At 40.8% G+C, this 20,421-nt stretch overlaps 1 protein-coding gene and 1 long non-coding RNA gene across 8 annotated transcripts in view; one reads left to right on the forward strand and one right to left on the reverse strand.

Annotated features, from left to right (window-relative positions):
- Positions 1 to 8,289, forward strand: part of LOC140409222 (uncharacterized) — a 33,885-nt gene extending 25,596 nt beyond the window's left edge. Inside the window, exon 2 of one of the 2 annotated variants that reach the window (XR_011940305.1) lies at positions 7,838 to 8,289. This is a non-coding gene — a long non-coding RNA (uncharacterized lncRNA). Of the gene's footprint in view, positions 1 to 7,834 lie in introns of both variants that reach the window. The other variant, XR_011940306.1, reaches the window with a different exon arrangement.
- LOC140409219 (histone-lysine N-methyltransferase NSD2-like) overlaps positions 5,754 to 20,421 on the reverse strand; it is a 137,479-nt gene continuing 122,811 nt past the window's right edge. For all 6 annotated transcript variants that reach the window (XM_072497500.1, XM_072497497.1, XM_072497496.1 and 3 more), the window contains exons 21-23: positions 20,009 to 20,115; positions 16,467 to 16,668; positions 5,754 to 9,417 (exon numbers count right to left, since the gene is read on the reverse strand). In XM_072497500.1, coding sequence (XP_072353601.1) covers positions 9,131 to 9,417; positions 16,467 to 16,668; positions 20,009 to 20,115 — 596 coding nt within the window. In that variant the 3' untranslated portion in view covers positions 5,754 to 9,130. The remainder of the gene's footprint in view (positions 9,418 to 16,466; positions 16,669 to 20,008; positions 20,116 to 20,421) is intronic.

Raw genomic sequence — 20,421 nt, forward strand, 5'->3', positions numbered from 1 at the left:
AAGACGTGCTGTTAGGTTAATTGGACATTCTGAATTCTCCCTCCGTGTACCCGAACAGGTGCCGGAATGTGGCAACATGGGGCTTTTCACAGTAACTTCATTGCAGTGTTAATGTAAGCCTACTTGTGACAATAAATATTATTAGTAAACCGTTATGAAAGCATTCCATAAATTCATCCGCCAGACCACCTTTGCTCATTTTAATTTACCCTGCTTAAGTGAAGATTAAAGCCTCTATTTATCTTTGTTACAAGTTCCTATTATTCCTAGCTTAAACATTCTATTGTTCAGGTGCCCATAAACTACTTCAGGTGCCCATAAACATTTTATGACCCTAGTTATTCCTAATTTTGATCCATATTCATTATATTTACCAATGATCTCAAACAGAGATCCTCTCTCACTATTGTCCCGTGTCAATCTTAATATTAGGGTTACTCACCCTCCTTTTCCATTCTGCTGGTCTTTACAAAACATTATGCACCCGGGAATAATTTTTCCCAATCATGGTCACCTTGTAACCATGTCTCAGTAACAGCAATTATATATCAAATTCTGTTTATCTTTATTCATTGTGCCAGTTAGTCTTGTTACAAACACTTTGTATATTCATAAAGAGCCTTTAAATTCTTTTACCATTATTCTTTGTACAGACCTAATTCATTGATGCACTATTACCATTAAACTTGTCCCATTCTTTTTTGCTTTGCTTTACTCAAATTGCTAAACTGCTCTATCACAATTTTTCTCTTTAGATTTCAATTTTCCTATCCAGTCATAGTTCTGATTTGTCAGGGCATTGATACCAGCTGTAATTTAGAAGAATGAGAGGCACTCTCATTGAAAAATACAAAATTCTTAGGGTTTGACGGGGCAGGGAAGGATGTTTCCCATGGCTCGGTAATCTAGAACCAGGGGGCACCCTCACCGAATAAGAGGTAGGCCATTTATAGATTAGGTTGATTTTTTTCCACTCATAGGGTGGTAAATATTTGGAATTCTCTGCCCCAGAGGACTGAGCCACATAGTATATTCAAGACCCCAGTCAATAAGAGTTCTAAATATTAAAGTTTATCAAAGGATTTGGGGAAAGTCCAGGAAAATAATGTTGAGATAAAGCAGCCTCGAAGTGCCAAATGGCCTACGCCCACTTGCTTTTTCCATTCAAGGGGCAATTTAGTGTGGCCAATCCACCTACCCTGCACATCTTAGAGACCCACAGATTCTGGGAGAATGCAAACTCCACATGGTCAGTAACCCGGGGCTGGGATCTAATCCAGGTCCTCAGAGCTGTAAGGCAGCATTGCTAACCACTGCACCATCCCTGCTTCTCTTTTCTGTTTTTCCCCAGTACTGGTGCGTGGCCTATGCATCAAAATCTCTTTCTTCCACTCCACTCTGAGCCACACATTTAATCCTCTTTGACTTTGTGCTTTAATCGGGACCTAACTTCTCAAATCCTTTCAGCAGATTATTCCTCTTTTACTTATATTGTTGGTTCCTACATGGATCACAACATTTGGATTCCTCGCCCTCCCACTCCAAGTTTGTTTCCAGCCACAAGGAGGTGGCCCTAGCACTGGGCGAGCAACACAGCCTTTGGAACACCTGGTTGGGGCCGACAAGATGGTCTTCAATCACTGCCATGGTGCTTCTGTCTTCCATTTAAATGTCTTTCTGCAAATAGTCATGGAACTTTAGTCAGCTTGCACATCCACCTTGCAGCCCTTGTCCTCATTCACATGGGCCAGTACTTAGTTCCTGTTAATCAAATTCCAGAGCTGAGCCTCCTCTATCACTACATGATAACATGAGTAGGAACATTGGGCCATTTGGTCCCTTGAACCTGCTCCACCATTCAGTAAGATCACAGCTGATCTGATGCAGCATCAACTCCACTTTCCTGCCTGTCCCCATAATCCTCCACCACCTTGTGGGTCAAAAATCTAACTCTTGAATATATTAAATTATCAGTTTCCACTGCTCTCTGGGTAGATAACTCCGAAGATTAATGATCCTTGGAGAATAAATTTGTTGTTCGATGTTAAATGGGAGACCCTTTATTTTGAAACTGTGCCCCAGTTCTCGATTCTCTCCCGCCCCACCCAACCCAAACCTTCTCTGCTCCAACCCTGTCAAACCCCTCAGAATCTTATGTTTCTACAAGATTATCTCTCATTGATGTGTAAGTATACATAGGGAAGAAGGATGCCATTCGGCCCATCGAGTCTGCACCGACCCATTTAAGCCCTCACTTCCACTCTATCCCCGTAACCCAATAACCCTCCAAACCCTTTTTTTTGGACACCAAGGACAATTTAGCATAGCCAATCCACCGAACCTGCACGGCTTTGGACTGTGGGAGGAAACCCACACTGACACGGGGAGAACGTGCAGACTCCACAGTGACCCAGCGGGGAATCAAACCTGGGACCTTAGGTCATCCTTTCCTCAGGACAACTCCTGCATCCCACGATTCATCCTAGTGAACTGTTTGACCTGCCTCAAATGCACCTATATCATTCCTTAAATAAAAACTGTACACGCCCTATTCAATTGTAACAAGATGTCCCTCATCTTATACTCCCCCTTGCAATAAAGGCCCAACATTCAATTTGTCTTCCTGATGAGTTATAACTGCGTGTGAACTTTGTGATTTATGTATAATGCCCCCCAAATCCGTCTGTACTGCAACATTGTCGTCTCCGCTTGATTTTCTCAAATCTTGCCACATTTTTTGCTTTACTGAATCTTGGTATCCTCTTCACAACTTGCCTTTCCACCTATCTTTGTATTGCCAGCAAATTTGGCTACAATAATCTGTCCCTTCATCCAAGTTAGTATGCCAAGCTGCAAATGACCCATTTATCTGAACCATCTCGTCAGATGGCCAATTAATTGTCCATCCATGGTATCATCCCAATTTCATGAGCTCTTAACTTGTGTAGTGACCTTATGTGGCACCTTATTGAATGCTTTCTGGAAATCTTGGGTCCCCATCTTGCAGTCACACTCGCCTGTTTCTATATGCCAAGTCCTACTTAATCTGAAGCACGTTACCAGTGCCTGGAGAAGTGACCAGGTAACCATTCAATGTCTATGACTCGGACTCTAGCTCAACAACTGAGCTTGCAGTTATGGTTCCCTGCATTGCAATGTTTTCCACATATTGCAGATTTGGCACACCACCTTCCCTGCCACACCTGTCTACAACCATATGTAATTGATTTGATTAGTTAATTTAGTAAAATAACATAAGTTTCCTAGCTCAAAAGACAAGAGGAAAAAACTCTCCAACTAGTGGAGGTATAACAAAAATAAAAACCAGCCTCTCCTTCCCCCCCTCTGCACCAAATTCCCACTTGTAACAAATTTGACTTTGTAATGTTTCATAAAAGGTAATTCGACTTCAGAAATCTCTGCTCCACTCTTGCACAAGTCTGTTTGTTCTTGCAAGTTTAACTGTCCTTCCCTTTTCCCTCTGTGCTTTGTGTAGTCCTCGGGCAAGTGGGCAATATTGTCCCAGGGTTCTGTCAATGCTTTATCCAAAGGCCAAACTGTAACTTCCACAGATCCCCTATTCCGTCCTCTGGGAAGAATAAAGTTTAGAACAATAAAAGGGGTTACATCTATTTCAATAGAATAATTTTCATCATCACATATTACCCAAATCAATCACACAAAGTTAAGCTTAGAAAATGCTGTTTTGCCCGCTTGCTGAAATCAATCAAGTACAAATCACAGAAAACAATTTGCAAAGGTCAACTTTAAGTGGATGCATTAAATAATAGCATGTCTATAATAAATTATAGAATTACATAGCACAGGAGGCCAGTTGGTCCATCAAGCCTGTGCCAGTTCTTTGAAACAGCCATCAAATGAATCTCACTTGTATACTGTTCCCCGCAGCCCGCAAATTTTCTCCCTTCAAGTATTTATCAAATTCCCTTTTAAATTTGATTAAGTTTGTCTTCCAGATAATTACAACTGCAGCATAAAAAAATTCTAATCTTTGCTGGCACTTTTCACAATTACCTTAAATTGTGTCCTCTGGATACCATCAAATGCCACTGGAAGGTTTCTCCATTTATTCTATTAAAGCTCCAATTTAAATTGTCTTTAACTGTCTCTATTCCAAGAACAATCCCACCTTCTTTAGTCCCTCACCCATACTACCAATCTAGTAAATTTCCTTTGTACTATGTGCTTTGGAAGCTTTCCAAATAAGGTGCCCAGAACTGGATATAATACTCCACCTGAAGCTTACCCATCAATTTGTAGAAGTTTAGCTTTGTACTCTTACACTTCTACAAAGCCACTGAACCTGAAGCCATACGGACTCAAAACATTAACACTGTTTTTCTCTCCACAGATGCTGCCAGACCTACTGAGTTTTACCAGCATTTTCTGTTTTTACTACCACTGAGCCTGTATGCTTTTTTAAACAGCCTTCTCAACTAGTCCTGCTGCCTTGGGGCAATGTGTGCAAAATCCCCAGGTCTCTATTCCTGCCAACTCTTTTGAAGTGTATTATTTAGTTCATATTGCCTCAGCATTCTTCCTTCCAAACTGGATCACTTCACGTACTAAATTTCATCTGTTACGTGTGTCCATAAGAAATAGGAGTAATGTGCTCCAACAAGCCTGTTCTGCATTATCCAGCATGATCATGGCTGATCTTTGGCTTTAACACTATTTTCCTGTCCCACTCCCCATATCCTTTGATTCTCTGGTAGACCAAATTTCTGTATATCTCAGCCAAAAATCTATTCAATGATGGAGCACCCACAAATCTCTGGGGTAGAGAATTCCAAAGACTCAAAACTGTTTGAATGAAGAAATTTCTTCTAACCTCCACCCTAAATAAGCAGCCCCTTATCAGTCATAGGAAAACCCTCATTTCAGGGCCCAATCCAGTGAACGTTTACTGTACTGCCATCAATGAAAATATATCCTTCTTTAAATATAGGAACAATAACTGCACACTGTATTCCAGGTGTGATCAGACCAACCATGTACAATCAAAGCAAGACTTCTCTATTCTTGTACTCCAATCCTCTTGCAATAAAGGCCAACATATTATTGCCCTTCCTCGTGGCTTGCTGCACCCACATTCCTCATTTGAATGTACCCAAATCCCTCTGAAAAATCAATCATTCCAAATTTCACTTTCAAAAACATTCTGCTTTTCCATTCTTACGACCAAACCAAATCTCTCACTTCCCTACATTATACTTCATCTGCCACCTTGTTGCCCACTTACTTAATCTGTCTATATCTATTTGTCTTCTCACATCTTACATTCCCACTTAGCTTTGCATGCTCAACAAACTAAGATAACATTAGTCTCTGCCTCCTCCTCACTCAAGACATTTGTGTAGATTGTAAATAACTGAGGCTCCAGCACTGATCTTTGCCAACTTGAAAATGTCCAATTTATCCCTACTTTTTCCTTCCTGTCCACGAACAATTCCATGAGCCCCTATCTTGTGTCTTAACCTTTCTTATCAAATATCTTTTGGAAATTAATCTCACCAGTCTGTTCGTCATCCTGCTATCTCAACTGTTTACATTTCTTAGTTTCACACTACCTGCAGATTTTGAAATATGTCCATATACCCAAGCCCAGGCCTTTTATGATTAAACACTTAGTGATCCTAACACCGACCTCTGAGGGATACCAAATCACACCTTTATGGTTGAGTTTGTTCTCAGCCACAAAAGTTAACCGACATTTAAATGATGGGCTGCAATTCTAGGTAAGCAAGTCTTTTAATACAAAATTTCAAAAAATAAAATCTTGTTGAGGTGCACAGTGAAAAAAAGCATACAGCAGCTTCAGTATGTTATGTCCCATCAATAAGACCATGAACTCAAGACACACAATTGTTGCCTGGTTGGTGCTTAGATTTAAACATGTACAAACCAGTTATAGAAATTATACTATATATTCAAGCTTAACTGAATCAAATGAAGTTCAAATAAAATCCTGTTAGTACCAATTCTGCAAGTCTAATTTTCACAACAGTTTCAACACTGAGCTAAGATTAAATGTGTTAAAAATAAGGGGGTGAAATTGGTCTATGCAATAGCATGATCAGAGCTCAAGAGCTTTTTATTTTTACATAGTTGCTGATAATTTGAATGAGCTTCGTGTTGCAGGCAAAAACCAATTTCACCTGCAAAACCGTATGTGGGGAAAATTCATCTGTGCACATCTTCAGGTTAAGGATTGGCACTGCACAATCAGCAAGGACTGCAAACTGGGACTCTTGCTCCTGACTTCAAATACATTTTCCAAAGGACTGATCTTTAGTTAGCAGCTGAAGAATCCTAAGCAAGTAAAGTCTATCAACTGTCCTGCTCACTGCTGTCGAATTTGTATGAAAGGATCTAAAAACAGACATTAGGCTCTTCATTTACTTATCTAGCAGCCCTGACACCTGTTTAGATTTAAATGTCCAACACTTAGTTCCCAATATTAGACCGTGTGTTTGTTTTAGACCCAGTGTTTGTTTTACATCAACATCAGCTCATACGATTTCTCTGAAAATTTACCCTTTAACTTCTCACAAGCCAAGTCTTTTCCTCGTCAAAATTAAGCAACTACAGCAACTGCTTTCAGACTGATCTCAGTCAGAAGCCTTTTTTAAATCCTGAGAAAACCATATTGGTAGTTACTTTCAGCTCGGTACAAATTTTCCATCAGACTATGAATAAACAGAAATTTAGTTGTTTAGTCATGTCAACTTCACAATATCTAAACTGCTAAGATATTGGACATCAGACTGGACATGGCCACTGGCAGCCGATGAGTATTGGATAGGAAGTATGTTCCTACAGTCAGCTTAGGTTTGCTTTATTAACATTATGCCTCCAGTTTAGAAAAATATGGTAGCCTGGCCAAGATGGGAGGACGCTTTGGTTTGGAAGACCAGCTGAGCTTTTGGATGAAAAAAATCCTAAGACGGTTGAGTCCAATATTGTACAACAGGAGCCACTGGCATGCTTTGATTCCTAAACAATTCCCTGCAAACTTATTCACTTTACAACTGGAGTCAAAAAAATTGAACTCTTCCCATGCATCTTACTCAATCTGCTCAACTAATATCTTCAGAACTCAACTATTTTCAGTTCAGGTTGCTGCTTTATACCTTTCGGGGTAAATTCTAAACACTTTCTTTCAGCTGGCTAAATGCACGCAGTACTTAAAATTCAGTCTTCCACAGATCTCCAAACACTTATTATTCTGCTTGTACTGCAAGTATAAACATTTTTCAAGAGCGCAATTATTTTCTATACTTAAACTATGTAATCAGACTACTACAAGTGTACAAAATAGATAACATGAGGTACCTCTCACAATCATCCAGGAAAGAAGAGCACCATCCTGAGTATTTCCACAGGGGTGGAAAATGAAAACCATTGGTTGTTGGATGAAAAGTGCATAATGGAATTAAATCCAAAAGCCAGTTATTTTTTTATGACTACTTTTCGACCGGCTTTTGCCTTTTTAAAAAAAACTGCACGAGCGGTCATGGTGGAAAAAGAACAATTTCACCAATGGAAAAAAAATCATCGAAATAGGTGGCAGAAGGACGGGTTGACCTTCAAATATTGTATAACATTGATCTTCTTCCTGACAGTGTAGGCAGATATCGTAGAAGGGAAACGTTATGTTCCCTAATAACACACCTTTGTGTGAACCAGCAATAGTGAATCTTCAGTTCTGGCATTGGAAATTTACATTTGTGTGCTCGGTCAATCTGAGTTGCAAGTGACCCAAACTTCATTCAGTAAGCTGAAATAATTTTCTTTTTTTTTTTTTACAAAGCAGCATGCACAGATCTAAGCAATAACACAACATGACAGCAAGAGGAAATAGTGTACCGAATCAGTGAGATGAAAACTCATTCACCATCATCATTCAGTGATGGAGCACATTTTGTTTTAATCTCGCAACAAGCCCATGAATTTCATGTCATCCCCAAAGGAATTCTCAAAGTGGCAGCCACAGCTGTCAAATGAAGACAAAGGTAACGTTGTTGGCAATATTCAAACAATAATGATTTAAAAATTTTGCCAACAAACCAGTTTGTTTACACGTGTTATAAACAATATCAATAAACCTGGAAAGCTCCCTGCTGATGTCCCACTCTTGGGCACCAGCTACAGCTACAAAAGTCGTATGGAAATATATGGAGTACAAAAAGTTAAAACGAGAGGCTGAACCCTATGAGCAGTGCTTTGAGCAAAGCAGAATTAAAGGATACATCTCTGATCTATAAACAGTTGGGTTGGCGTCTTTCTCATAGGATATTGCAAAGATAGAGTTTAAAAAGCTCCTGGAACCTCCAAAGGATGAACCAAAAAAAAAAACACAACTAGAGGAAACACAAACAATGATCTAAAACATTTTCAATTAAGGTGAACATGGTTCACAGTTTGGTACATATCTGACTAAACAGAACTTGTATTTGCTGTTATTACAGTTGGTTTAAATAAAACTTGCCTGACCAGAATTTTTCCAGTAAAAGACCCACATTCCTGCATTTACTGGCTACAGTAATACAGTCTCAATCCCTGCGGTCACACAAACAATTCAAACAGTCCTGAAGAGAAGGTATTTTAAAACACTGAACGAGTGATTATCTATGCACTGATATAAAGACCAGCAGAGTTACAAAAGATACTGAACTATTAATGTAAACTACACTAACGCATACAAACACAATGAAGAGCAACTAATAGTGTCATTTCTTTCAGTATCATATTTCTAACACTTTTAATGATTGATAAATGCTATTAACTTATAGTTTCAATCCCAATTTGTATTTTGGTCTTTTCAATCTACCTCCTATTTCCAATATTTCATAGGAGGGATAGTTTCAACAAAGATTCCCAGTGTTAATATAATGCTGTGTAGTTTTGCTGTCCGGTTACTGTGAGTTCTGTAGCCACAGTCTTGAGTTATCAGTGCAGATGCAGTTAAGAACTGCTGGAGATGGCTCAGCGGAATCAAAAATGCCTTTCCCTGCAAACAGTTCTTGCATTACAAGTTGTGAGGAGCGTCTCTGGTAGTATTTATCAATCAACATCAATTCCCAATAGTGTCCACAGTTCAAGTAATTCACTGTGCTTTTTCAACTGGCATATGACTGCTGGTTTTGGGATTCTTGGACTCTAACTTCACTGTTTCGTTCAGGGAGGGATTGGTTTCCGGGTTTTTGCATCGTTCCAGAGGCTCTGCCATGTTGCAGTGGTCATGTTCGCAGCAGCAAGCACGTCCATCAATTGTGGACCTGAACATTGTTCCTTCCTCATGATCCTTGCAGAAAGAGTTGGGGCAGAATTGGCAAAAAACAACGGAGAGTTTTCCACAGACATCACAGTGGTGCCATGGGCACTCCCATTTTCCTGAAACAATGGTAAAATATAAATTAGAGATGGTGCAACAGAGCATAGGCAGTTATTGGCTAAGTTTATATTATTTTGTTTAGATAACTCCAGTATACGTGGATATCCATTCTGCTCCATAGGTCACTTCAAAGCAAAAATCACATGTTTATTGCAATATTCAGAAATTCATGTATCTATTCATACAGTTTATGATGTATTTGAAAAACTAAATTGACTTTTTACAACAGAATATTGGAATACAGGAGAGAGACAGAGATAGGACTAAAACATGCTATTGATCGGTGCAGAAATATAATGCCACTTATGCAAAAGATAATTTTTTTCTGAATTCTAACAGTTGTGGTTAGCCGGACAAGAAGTTTAAAACATGTATGCCGTCCTACATCAAGAGGACAAGCAGCACTGCATGGTTACACATGCCAATTATTCACAAGGAAAGACACACGCAACACATCTTTTCCAGGCAAACAGAGAATGGGGGAAAGAAATCAATCATTTTTGTTACGAATGAGAGGTACGCCTTTGAGGATAAAGGGATGTTAAAGCATTACATTTCTGTACTATTTATCCCGAAATGCAAAGTAGACCCTGGAGGAGTTATGTAAAGTGTGCACAATTGTCAGGAGTTGCGAAACATTGGAAAGGCCCCAACAGACTGAAAACTGGCCAATATGATGTCCATGTTTATAAAAGGAAAATAACTAAGGCTCAGACTATCACAGACACATAATAATAATAATACATCAGTATTCAACTTTATGCAAAATAATGCAATTGGTCCAGTGTAAACTTGAAGACTGTATAATGATTCAGGAAACAGTAATAAACATAGATATAGAAAGGGAAGATCCTGTTTGACCAACCTCCTTGAATTCTTTAATATTGCACCAGAAAGCATCTGACAAAATTTCACATGAAAAGCTAGATTCAGAGTGGTAGAAATTCAGGCAATTCATTCATTATGATAAGAAATTGTGCGAAAGGTAGAAAACAACAAACATTTGTTCAAGGAATTGCATCTGTTACATTGGCGTGGGAGGGCTTGGAAGTACTGGTTGGATGTCCCAGGGCATTGGGTCTTCGGACCATTAATTACTGTTACTGATTTATGTCAATGACCTGGAATTATAAGTCCAATGCAAACTAGTTACATTTGCAGTTGATACTATATGAGGAGGGGCAGTAGACCTGGGAGGAAGCACCTCACAAATTACAGTCTTCTTTGGGAGTCCCACCGATTGTGGATGACATGCTTCCACACTAAAAGTTAGTTCTCAGGTGACTGGAGTCCAAAGTGTGACCTACAGTCTCAGGTGGGGCGGATGGTGGCTGGAGTGCCTGAGTTGCCACTTGCTAATTTCACTGTCGATGCTTGGCTTCAGCTTGTTCTTGCAAAGGAAACCAGCTCCTTCCCAGATGCTACTTCGGGCAGTCTTGGGCCAGGGATGCCGAGGTTTTGGTGGAGATGTTGCACTCTCTTGAGGAGGTTTTGAGGGTGTCCTTGGAAGTGTTTCCTCTGCCCTCCCGGGACTTGTTTAGCTTGTCAAAGCTCCGAGTAGAGCGCATGTTTCGGGACTCTTACGTCAAGCATGGGGACAATGTGGTCAACCAACAGAACTGATTGAGCATGGTCAATGTTTCGATGCTGGCCTGAGCTTGCATGGACACTGGTGCGCCGATCATGCCAATGGATTTGCAGGATCTTGTGGAGGCAGCGCTGGTGGTACCTCTCCAGGGTTTTTAGGTGCCTGCTTTGCATAGCCCACGTATGAGCCATATTGGAGGGCAGGTATTAATACTGCTCTGTAGACCATAATCCTGGTGCTGGGTCTAACGTCCTGGTCTTCAAATACTTTCTTTCTCAGGCGACCAAAGGCTGCACTGGCACGCTGGGGAGGGTTGTATGTGTTGAATCTCACTGATTTTTGCCCTCATTGATAGGAGGCTCGCAAGGTATGAAAAGTGGCCCACATTGTCCAAGGCCTCGCAGGGATTTTGACAACCGGGAGGCAGTGCTGTGTGGCAGGGGCAGGTTGGTCGAGGACCTTTGTCTTACAGATGTATAGTGTAGGCCCATGCTCTCTTAAGCCTCGGTGAAGATGTTGACAGGCTTGGAACTTGGCCTCCATGTGTGTGCAGACACGAGCATTGTCTGCATATTGTACTTCAATGATAAAAGATGGGACGACTTTGGATCTGGCCTGTAGGTGGCGGAGGTTGAACAGATTTCCATTTATTCTGTAGTTTAGCTCCACTCCCAACTCTTCTCGGTCTTTTGGCTGAGATGAGTGCGAGGTCAGGTGTAATGCCTGGATCTGATATGTCTCTCTTGTGGGGACCATGAATTGGATTCAATTTGAATTGGTTTTTGGAGCAGGCAAGGAGCTGGATTAGGGGTTTGCTCCTGTCCACACTGAGCTCTAGCTTTGTAACTCTGATAAAGGGAAAAAAAAAGTTTAGCTCCACTCCAGCGGGGAGCTTGCTGAGGGGGAGATGAATCATTGCAGCAAGGAAGATAGAGAAGAGCATTTGTGCGATGACACAGCCTTTCTTGACCCCCAGCTGGACAACAGCACGCGGCGGTAGATGAAATTAACAAGTGGGAAATTACAACCTGGGAAGAGAAAATTCGGGAGAAGCATGTACTCCACAAAGGATGTTGGAACAGCCGAGGATGAAGTTGAAGGAGACTTCAGAATCTGGGTAGACTCAGTGCTCAACATGTTCAAACAATGCAGAGCAGCAATCAAAACAAATGTTGAGGTATACAGACAAAACAGTAGGATATCAGGTCAAACTGTGTAGTGATCTTGTAGGTCCATTCCTTGTGGCCGTTTCTTATTACTGGGAGACAAGCAAATATTCCAATGATGGAAGAAATGTGGAGAACAGTCACAAGACTGATCCCTTGTAAGACCATAAGAAATAGGAACAGGAGTATCAACTATTCTGTCGGCCTTTTTATGGTTTCCTTTCCTTGAGCTATGATATTTAATGGCTTGTGCATCTGTACACAATGTTTCTGTGTTCATTAGATCATAAGAAATATGATCTAGCTCAGCGGAAGAGAATACCAAAGGCTAATGACTCCCTGAGAATAAAAAATCTGTTTCGGGTTTCTTAAATGGGAGATCCCTTATTTTAAAACTGAGCCCCCGTTTCTAGATTCCCCTAGGAGAGGAAGCATCCACTCTAGTCAATTCCCCTCAGAATCTTATTACGATAAGGAGTCTAGGGCCAAACCTTTCAAGCATTCCTCATAAGACAATTCCTTCATCCCAGGAATTTGCCTTCTCTGAATTGTCTCCAATGTAAGTATACCCCTCAAATAAGGAGGTCAGAACAGTTCACAGTATTCTCAGGCATGGTCTCACCAAGTTTCAGCAAGACTTGCCTATTTGTATACTCCATTCTTCTTACAATAAAGGACAACATTCAGTTTGTATTCTTAATTACTGTACATGTAGCATTCATATTCATTAGTGATTCATATACAAAGGCACCCAGATCGCTCTGTACTGCAGCATTCTGCAATCTCTTTCCATTTAAATAATATTCTACTTTTCTATTCTTCCTGCCAAAGTGAACAAGCTCATATTTTCCAACATTATACTCCATCTGCCAAATTTTTGGTCATCTTAACTTAACCGTTAATCCCTTTTGCAGACATTTTGTATTCTCAACTTGCTTTCCTATCCATCTTTGTATCATCGACAAACTTGGCTACAATACAGTCAATCCTCTTCATCCAAGTCGTTAATATCGATCCTAAGTAGTTGGACTGGTCCCTGTGGCATACCACAAGTTACCCATTTATCCGAAATCGGTTCCCTGTTATTTAGCCAATCCATGCTAATATATTATCCCCAAGACCATGAGCTCCTATCTTGTGCAGTAACCTTTTATGGGGTACCATATCAATCCTTTTGGAAATCCAAAAATTGACTGGCTCCCCTTTATCAAGCAAGCTTGTTACATCCTCAAAGAACTCCAGTAAAATTGTCAAAAATGATTTCCCGATCACAAAACCATGCTGACTTGCCTGATAAGTCTTATGATTGTTGAAGTGTCCTGCTATTAGCTTCTTAATAACAAATTCTATAATTTTCCCTATGACAGATGTTGGACTAACAGCTTATATTTTCCTGCTTTCTGTCTCTCTTTCTTGAATAGTGGTGTTACATTTGCAGTTTTACAATCCACCAGGACCGTTCCAGAATCTAAGGAATTATGGAAGATGTACGATACGAGATCCGTGTTTAAGATAGAGGCACATATGATTTTTCAGCTGTGGTCCAATACAGGGATTCAAGTTACTAAATGATGTGGAAAAGACAAATCTAATAGATGACTCCTTTAAATTCAATCTTGAGTTGATAAGAGATCACAAGTTTAAATGAGGAAAGGCATGTTAAGACTTATATTAGCAAGTTCTTCACAAAAATGATTGATACAAAGATAAAGAGAGAGCATGAAGATTAGAATCCAGGAAATCGTTTAAGATCTATAAGAAAGAGCAAAAGAGTGAGACAAAGAATTGACAGGGTAAATTTAAACTTTTGGTAGTTAAGATTTAGGAACCAACTGATGCTGAAATCAGGACCGGGGGTTTGGGGGCAAGAGGTTGTAGTGCTCTCAAGGCTATTCTGGGTGAGTGATCTTTCTCATCCCTACTTATCATCTGAACTGAAGAATGACAATAGTTTATACTGACAGCACATCAAGACTCATTTAGTCTACCTCAGTTACTGCAGCACAAGACAATTGAAAAGAATATTGTGCAATGAACTCAAATCTTATTCAGAGTAACCTCGTAGCTGCTCAGATTTTCCTTTAAAACTTTAAACGGTTCATGATAAGTATGGATGGTGAAGTGGTGGGGACTGGATTGAACAATGGTCAATTTGTTGACCAAAAACTGAAGCAATTTGAGGTGGTGAACATGTTATTGAAGTTCTTAAAACAAAGGGTATGTTTCTCTCCATTGACTGGTCTGTAGTGCGGCATTAACTAGTGAGGTAGCAACCCAAAAGTAGACGATTATTCAGTCTCATCAAAATTCTTTCGTTCCTCATCCTTCCACAAATGTTGTTAAGTGAAGGAATTATTCCTAGTACTTCCAACACCTGCTTCCAGCCAGCTGTTTAAGAGCTCCATCTCAATACATTCCACTGTCAACAAACCATGTCAGGTAAACATGGGAAGTCACCAACAGGTTCCTTGTGACAAACCCAATCTGCTGTTAAATGGCAGGCTTTGACCTGCCACAGTGAATGTGGTCTTGCTAAACAGATTCAGGACAGGCCAGGGCCCCAGTGCAGGCAATCTCCATCGCAGGACCTCAGCACAAACCAGTTATGCACTTATGGTGAGACATAAACAATGCTGCACGTACCAAGAAATGTTCTCTCTGCAGACTAGATTGTGGGCTAATCACCTTAAACTCGGCAAATGAAGACTTGATTGCTGGCTTCTGGGATTTCTATTCGCTAAGCAAAATAATAAGGAGGAAGATCAATCTTCAATGTTGGTAGAGCCCAGGAGAGCAAATGACAAGGATGATGATTTTGTAACCATCCTCAGCCAGAAGTACCAAGTGGACGATGCATCTTGGCCTTCTCTGGAGGGCGAGGACACACCATACTGAGGCCAGTTTTCAGCCAGTGCGATACACTCTGTGATATCAAAAATCGGTTGAGGGCATTATAAATAACAACAGCTGTGGGCTCCACCCTGGCTGTGGTGTTGAAGCCTTGTGCTCAAAGGCTCGCCACGCCGCTAGCCAAACTCTTCCAGTACAGAGATAAGATATGAATATGATTTCCCTTGGCATCAAGTTTGAACAAACGTGCCCTCAAGAGTCAGAAAAACTGAAATCATTGGGAGTCGGGAAACCCTCCACTGGTTAGAGTCATACCTAGCACAAAAGAAGATGCTCATTGTTGGAGGATTATCTCAGCCCCAGAACATCGCTACAGGAGCTTCTCAGGGTTCGAGACTAAACCACCTTCAGTTGTTTCAATGACCTTCACTCCATCTCGAGTTCAGAACGAGGATTGCATAGTATTCGGTCCCATTCACAATTACTCAGATAACAAAACAGTCTGTGCCTGCATGTAGCAAGAACGTGGCAATATTTAGGCTTGGACTGATAAGTAGCAAATTATATTTGCAAACACACAAGTGCCAGGCAATGACCATCTCCAACAAATAAAAAAAGTCTTAACCACCTCTATAATATTAATTCGCTTTACAATCATTGAATCCACCACCATCCGCATGATGGGAGTCATCACTGCACAGAAACTTAACTGGACCAGCCACGTAAATACTCTGGTTACAAGAGCAGGTCAGAGGCTGGGCTTTCTATAGTAAATGATTCACATTTTGACATCCCAAAATTTTTCCATCATATACAAAGCAGAAGCGTGGTGGAATACTCTCCACATGCCAGATAAATGGAGCTCAAATATTATTCATGAAGCTTGACACCGTTCCAAGACTAAGTTGTCTGCTTGACTGGTGTTCATCCATGACCTTAAACATCAACTCCCTTCAACAAACACCATAGCTGCAACGTGTACCATATCCAAGATCACTACAGCAATTTGTTGCGACTTCTGAGACAGTACCTTGCACACCTGAAACCTCTGTCACCTAGTAGAACAAGGGCAGCAGATGCATGGGAACAACAACATTTGAAGTCACACACCATCGTGACTTGCAAATATATTGTTGACCTTAATTGTTGCTGGGTCAAAATTATGGAATTCCTCCCCCACCAACAACACTGTGGGTATGCATTTACCACACGGTCTATAGGGATGGGATCAAGAACTTTGTGAAGGGCAATGAGGAATGGGCAATAAAAATTGACCTTGTGAATGAATGCTAAAGTTTGGATTCCTCACCTAAGCTTTTGTGAACTCACTACTTCACCTCAAAGTAAGAAAGAAACTTATCTCAAACTAAGTAATTTTATGAAGAGAGAAAATATTGCACAGAGAGGAGTCTTCAAAACAGTGAGATTCTTAAGAGTTTGTTACCAAATGGGGGTTTTGTAAGACTGAGGCAGGATAGGTGATATGACTTTGAGCAAACTTTTCTGTCACAAAGTACGAGTTCTCCGCCATCTCTGCAGCGGAAGCATTCATCTTCATGCTCTTTTTTTCCTTCACCCTTTGACTTGCGCTTTCTCATTTTCTTTTTTCCCCTTTTCCCTCTGTCGTCTGAACCATTGCTTGCATTCTGCAAAATTAAAAATAATGTTTAGATTAGATTTGGGGTCTTATTTTCTAAAATAAAATTACAGCAAGAAAACACCAATAGCAAAGCACTAAGCACAACACCATAATGGACTTTAGGACTGGTAGGGTGATGGTTTTGTCCATCAGTGTATTTATCACTTACTAGTCATCAAGAGTGCACTTCTCCCAATAGTCATGCTACAACAATAAGTACCAAATTTTAAAAAATTAGCTATGCAGGGAAAAACAATACAAATTCAGAGGTAACAGGGACTGATGTAGCCTTGTTTTTATTGTCCACTTTCTGAGCATTTCTCTTACTTCAGAGGAAAGCCTGGATCCCATAACTTCTCCTCTAACCTCTACCCCATTACAATACATTTCAACAAATTCTGGATTCAATAAATTTACCTAAAATTTACAAGAACAGGTAACAACATTTGTGACCTTTCTATTTATTTATAGACACAAATGGGAGCCAAAATCTTTTGGGATGGGAAAGACCCATGTTCTCAGCTGTTTCCATAAACATTGGAATTCAGAAATTTCCAAATAAAATGAAACATATTAGGTTCCTCAAATGGTTCTACATTGGTGAGTGCAGCTAGATCACCTTCAAGAACTGCCAATGAATCGTACTTGCAGATATAAAAAAAGGGGAGTGGAAATATATGCTTACAGCATACAACTGGGCAGTTTCACAAGCAACATTGTGAAGCCATAAATGTTCCTTTGAATGTGAGAAATGCAATATTGGGGTGGCACGTGGCACAATGGTTAGCATTGCTGCCTATGGCGCTGAGGACCCGGGTTCGAATCCTGGCCCTGGGTCACTGTCCGTGTGGAGTTTGCACATTCTCCCCGTGTCTGCGTGGGTTTCACCCCCACAATACAAAGATGTGCAGGTCAGGTGGATTGGCCACGCTAAATTGCCCCTTAATTGGAAAAAAAATAATTGGGCACTCTAAATTTATTTAAAAAAAGAAATGCAATATTGTACAAAGCATTCTAGACGAAGGCCTGAGAAATATTAGTGGACACTAAATGAAGAGAAGTGTGAATAAGGCAATGAAAATAAAGTATTTTCATTATCTTATCACTTTCAGATAGTTATATTTACATGATTTACTTAAAATCGCAACGTGATAATCTTCGAAATCAAAGAAAAACACCATTATCAGTACCAGAGAGAAAAATCCCCAAATTCATATTGCACTCACTAGTAGAAGCTAGTATTTTTTATACCATCATAATGAACAATCAAATTAAGCAAATAAACCCCTTTTACTACCAACATAGAAACAGTTTTTACCATTTCTGTACAGATTAGATTGCTCTCTGTCGAAGAACAGAATTCTGGAGGTAAGGTGATAGTGACTGCCCTTGACATCAAGGCAACATTTGCCTGAGTGCGTCATCAAGGAGCCCTAACAAAACTGGCGGCAAAGGAAATCAGGGGGGAAATCCTCCACGACTTGGAGTCATATCTGGCACAATGAAAGATGATTGCCAGAGGTCAATCATCTCAGTCCAGGAGTTCCTCAGAGCAGTGTCCTAGGCCCCAACCATCTTCAGCTGCTTCATCAATAACCTTCCCCCCCCCCCCATCATAAGGTCATAAGTTCAGATAATTCGCAATATTCAGCACCATTGACAACTCCTCAGATACTGAAGCAGCCAATGCCCAAATGCAGCAAGACATGGACAATATCCAGGCTTGGGCTGAGAAGTATCAAATAATATTCACACCACAAGTTTTTTATTATTATTTGTTCATGGGACATGGGCATCGCTGACTGGCCAGCATTTATTGTCCATCCCCAATTGCCCTCGAGGGGCCAGTTAAGAGTCAACCAACATTGCTGTGGGTCTGGAGTCACATGCAGGCCAGACCAGATAAGATGGCAGATTTACTTCCCTAAAAGGACATTAGTGAAAGTTTTTTTAAAATGACTTTTAATTCCAGATTTTTATTGAATTCAAATTTCAACATCCGCAGTGGTGGAAATCAAACCCAGGTCCCCAGATCATTACCCTGGGTTTCTGGTTACTAGTCCAGTGAAATACCACTATGCCGCCACCACTTCCCCTAAAGTGCCAGGCAATGACCATCTCCACCAAGAGAGTTCAACATCGCCCTATGACATTGAGTGGCATTACTATCACTGAATCCCCCACTATTAACATAGGGGCTGCTGTTGACCAGAAACTGAATTGGACTAGTCATAAAAATACTGTGGCTACAAGAGATCAGAGGCTGGAATCCTGCAGAAAGTAACTCGCCTCCTGACTATCCAAAGCATGTCCACATGTCAGGAGTGTGTTGGAATCTCCATTTGCCTGGATGAGTGCAACTCTAACAACGCCCAAGAAGCTTGACTCCACCCAAGAGAAAGCAGCCCACTTGATTGGCCCCATCCACAAACATTCACTGCCTTCACCATCGACACACAGTGGCAGTGTGTGCCATCTACAAGATGCACTGCAAGAACTCACCAATACTCTTGAAATAGCACCTTTCAAACCCATGATCTCTACCATCTACAAGGATACGGGCAACAGACACGTGCAAACATCATCACCTGGAAGTTCCCCTTCAAGCTATTCATCATCCTGACTTGGAGCCAAATCACCGTTCCTTCACGGTCACTGGGTCAAAATCCTGAAACTCCCTCCCTTACAGCACTTTGGGTGTATTTACACCACATGGACTGAGCAGTTCAAGACAGTAGCTTACTATTACCTCAAGGGCAATTAAGGCTGGCCTAGCCAGTGACGCCTACATCGAATGAATGATAAAGAAAAATGAATTCCCCACTTGAACTGCTTAAAAAAAAAAATTTAGAGCACCCAATTCTCTCCCCCCACTCCCTCCTCCAACTAAGGGGGAATTTAGCGTGGCCAATTCACCTACACTGCACATCTTTGGGTTGTGGGGGTGAAACCCACGCAAACACGGGGAGAATGTGCAAACTCCACACGGACAGTGACCCAGAGCCGGGATCGAACCTGGAACCTCGACGCCATGAGGCAGCCATGCTAACCACTGCGCCACCCTGCTGCCCTGAAACTCTTCTAATATGCTGCACCATGCTGCCCTAAATCCTAAAACGTTCTGGAACTCCGAAAGCTTTGGCAGACCATGAAGCAACACTTTGATAAATCACATTATGAAATAAATTCAACTGGTAAAATGCTCAACAATTTTGTTTTAAGAAGCAGGCCATTTCAATTGATGCTTGTGGGTTTATACAATCTTTAAAGCACAATCAGTACTAAAAAATAATACCTCCCTTCTTGATTACATATGCTTTATTCCTGGATTCAATTCTTAATCATACCTTGGGTCTGACCCCGAGGAATCCACTGCAATTTGGCGCACCACACCGGCAGATAGTCTTCTCATTGCCAAGACAGTCCAGATTATAATTAAAGGTGAGCTCAGTTCCTATGGGTAAAAATAATCATTACACAAATGCCTCTGCTTCTCAACAGTTAGCAACATTGTACTGCCAACAATGCAAATAATTGAAAGGATTTCCTTCACTACTTACTAGATTTCTTTCAAAGGAAGTCGTAAGACATTAATAACTGAACAGACTCAAATGTCTGCACATTGGCAATAAAACCCACTTGGCTGATGGTCTGTCCTATTGCCATCATCATAACAGATATGATATCTTCAATCAACAGTGTGGAGCTTGCACTTTCTCCCCGTGTCTGCGTGGGTTTCCTCCCAGTGCTCCGGTTCATT

The sequence above is a fragment of the Scyliorhinus torazame genome, chromosome 3 (genome assembly GCF_047496885.1).
Source record: "Scyliorhinus torazame isolate Kashiwa2021f chromosome 3, sScyTor2.1, whole genome shotgun sequence".
Lineage (NCBI taxonomy): Eukaryota > Metazoa > Chordata > Chondrichthyes > Carcharhiniformes > Scyliorhinidae > Scyliorhinus > Scyliorhinus torazame.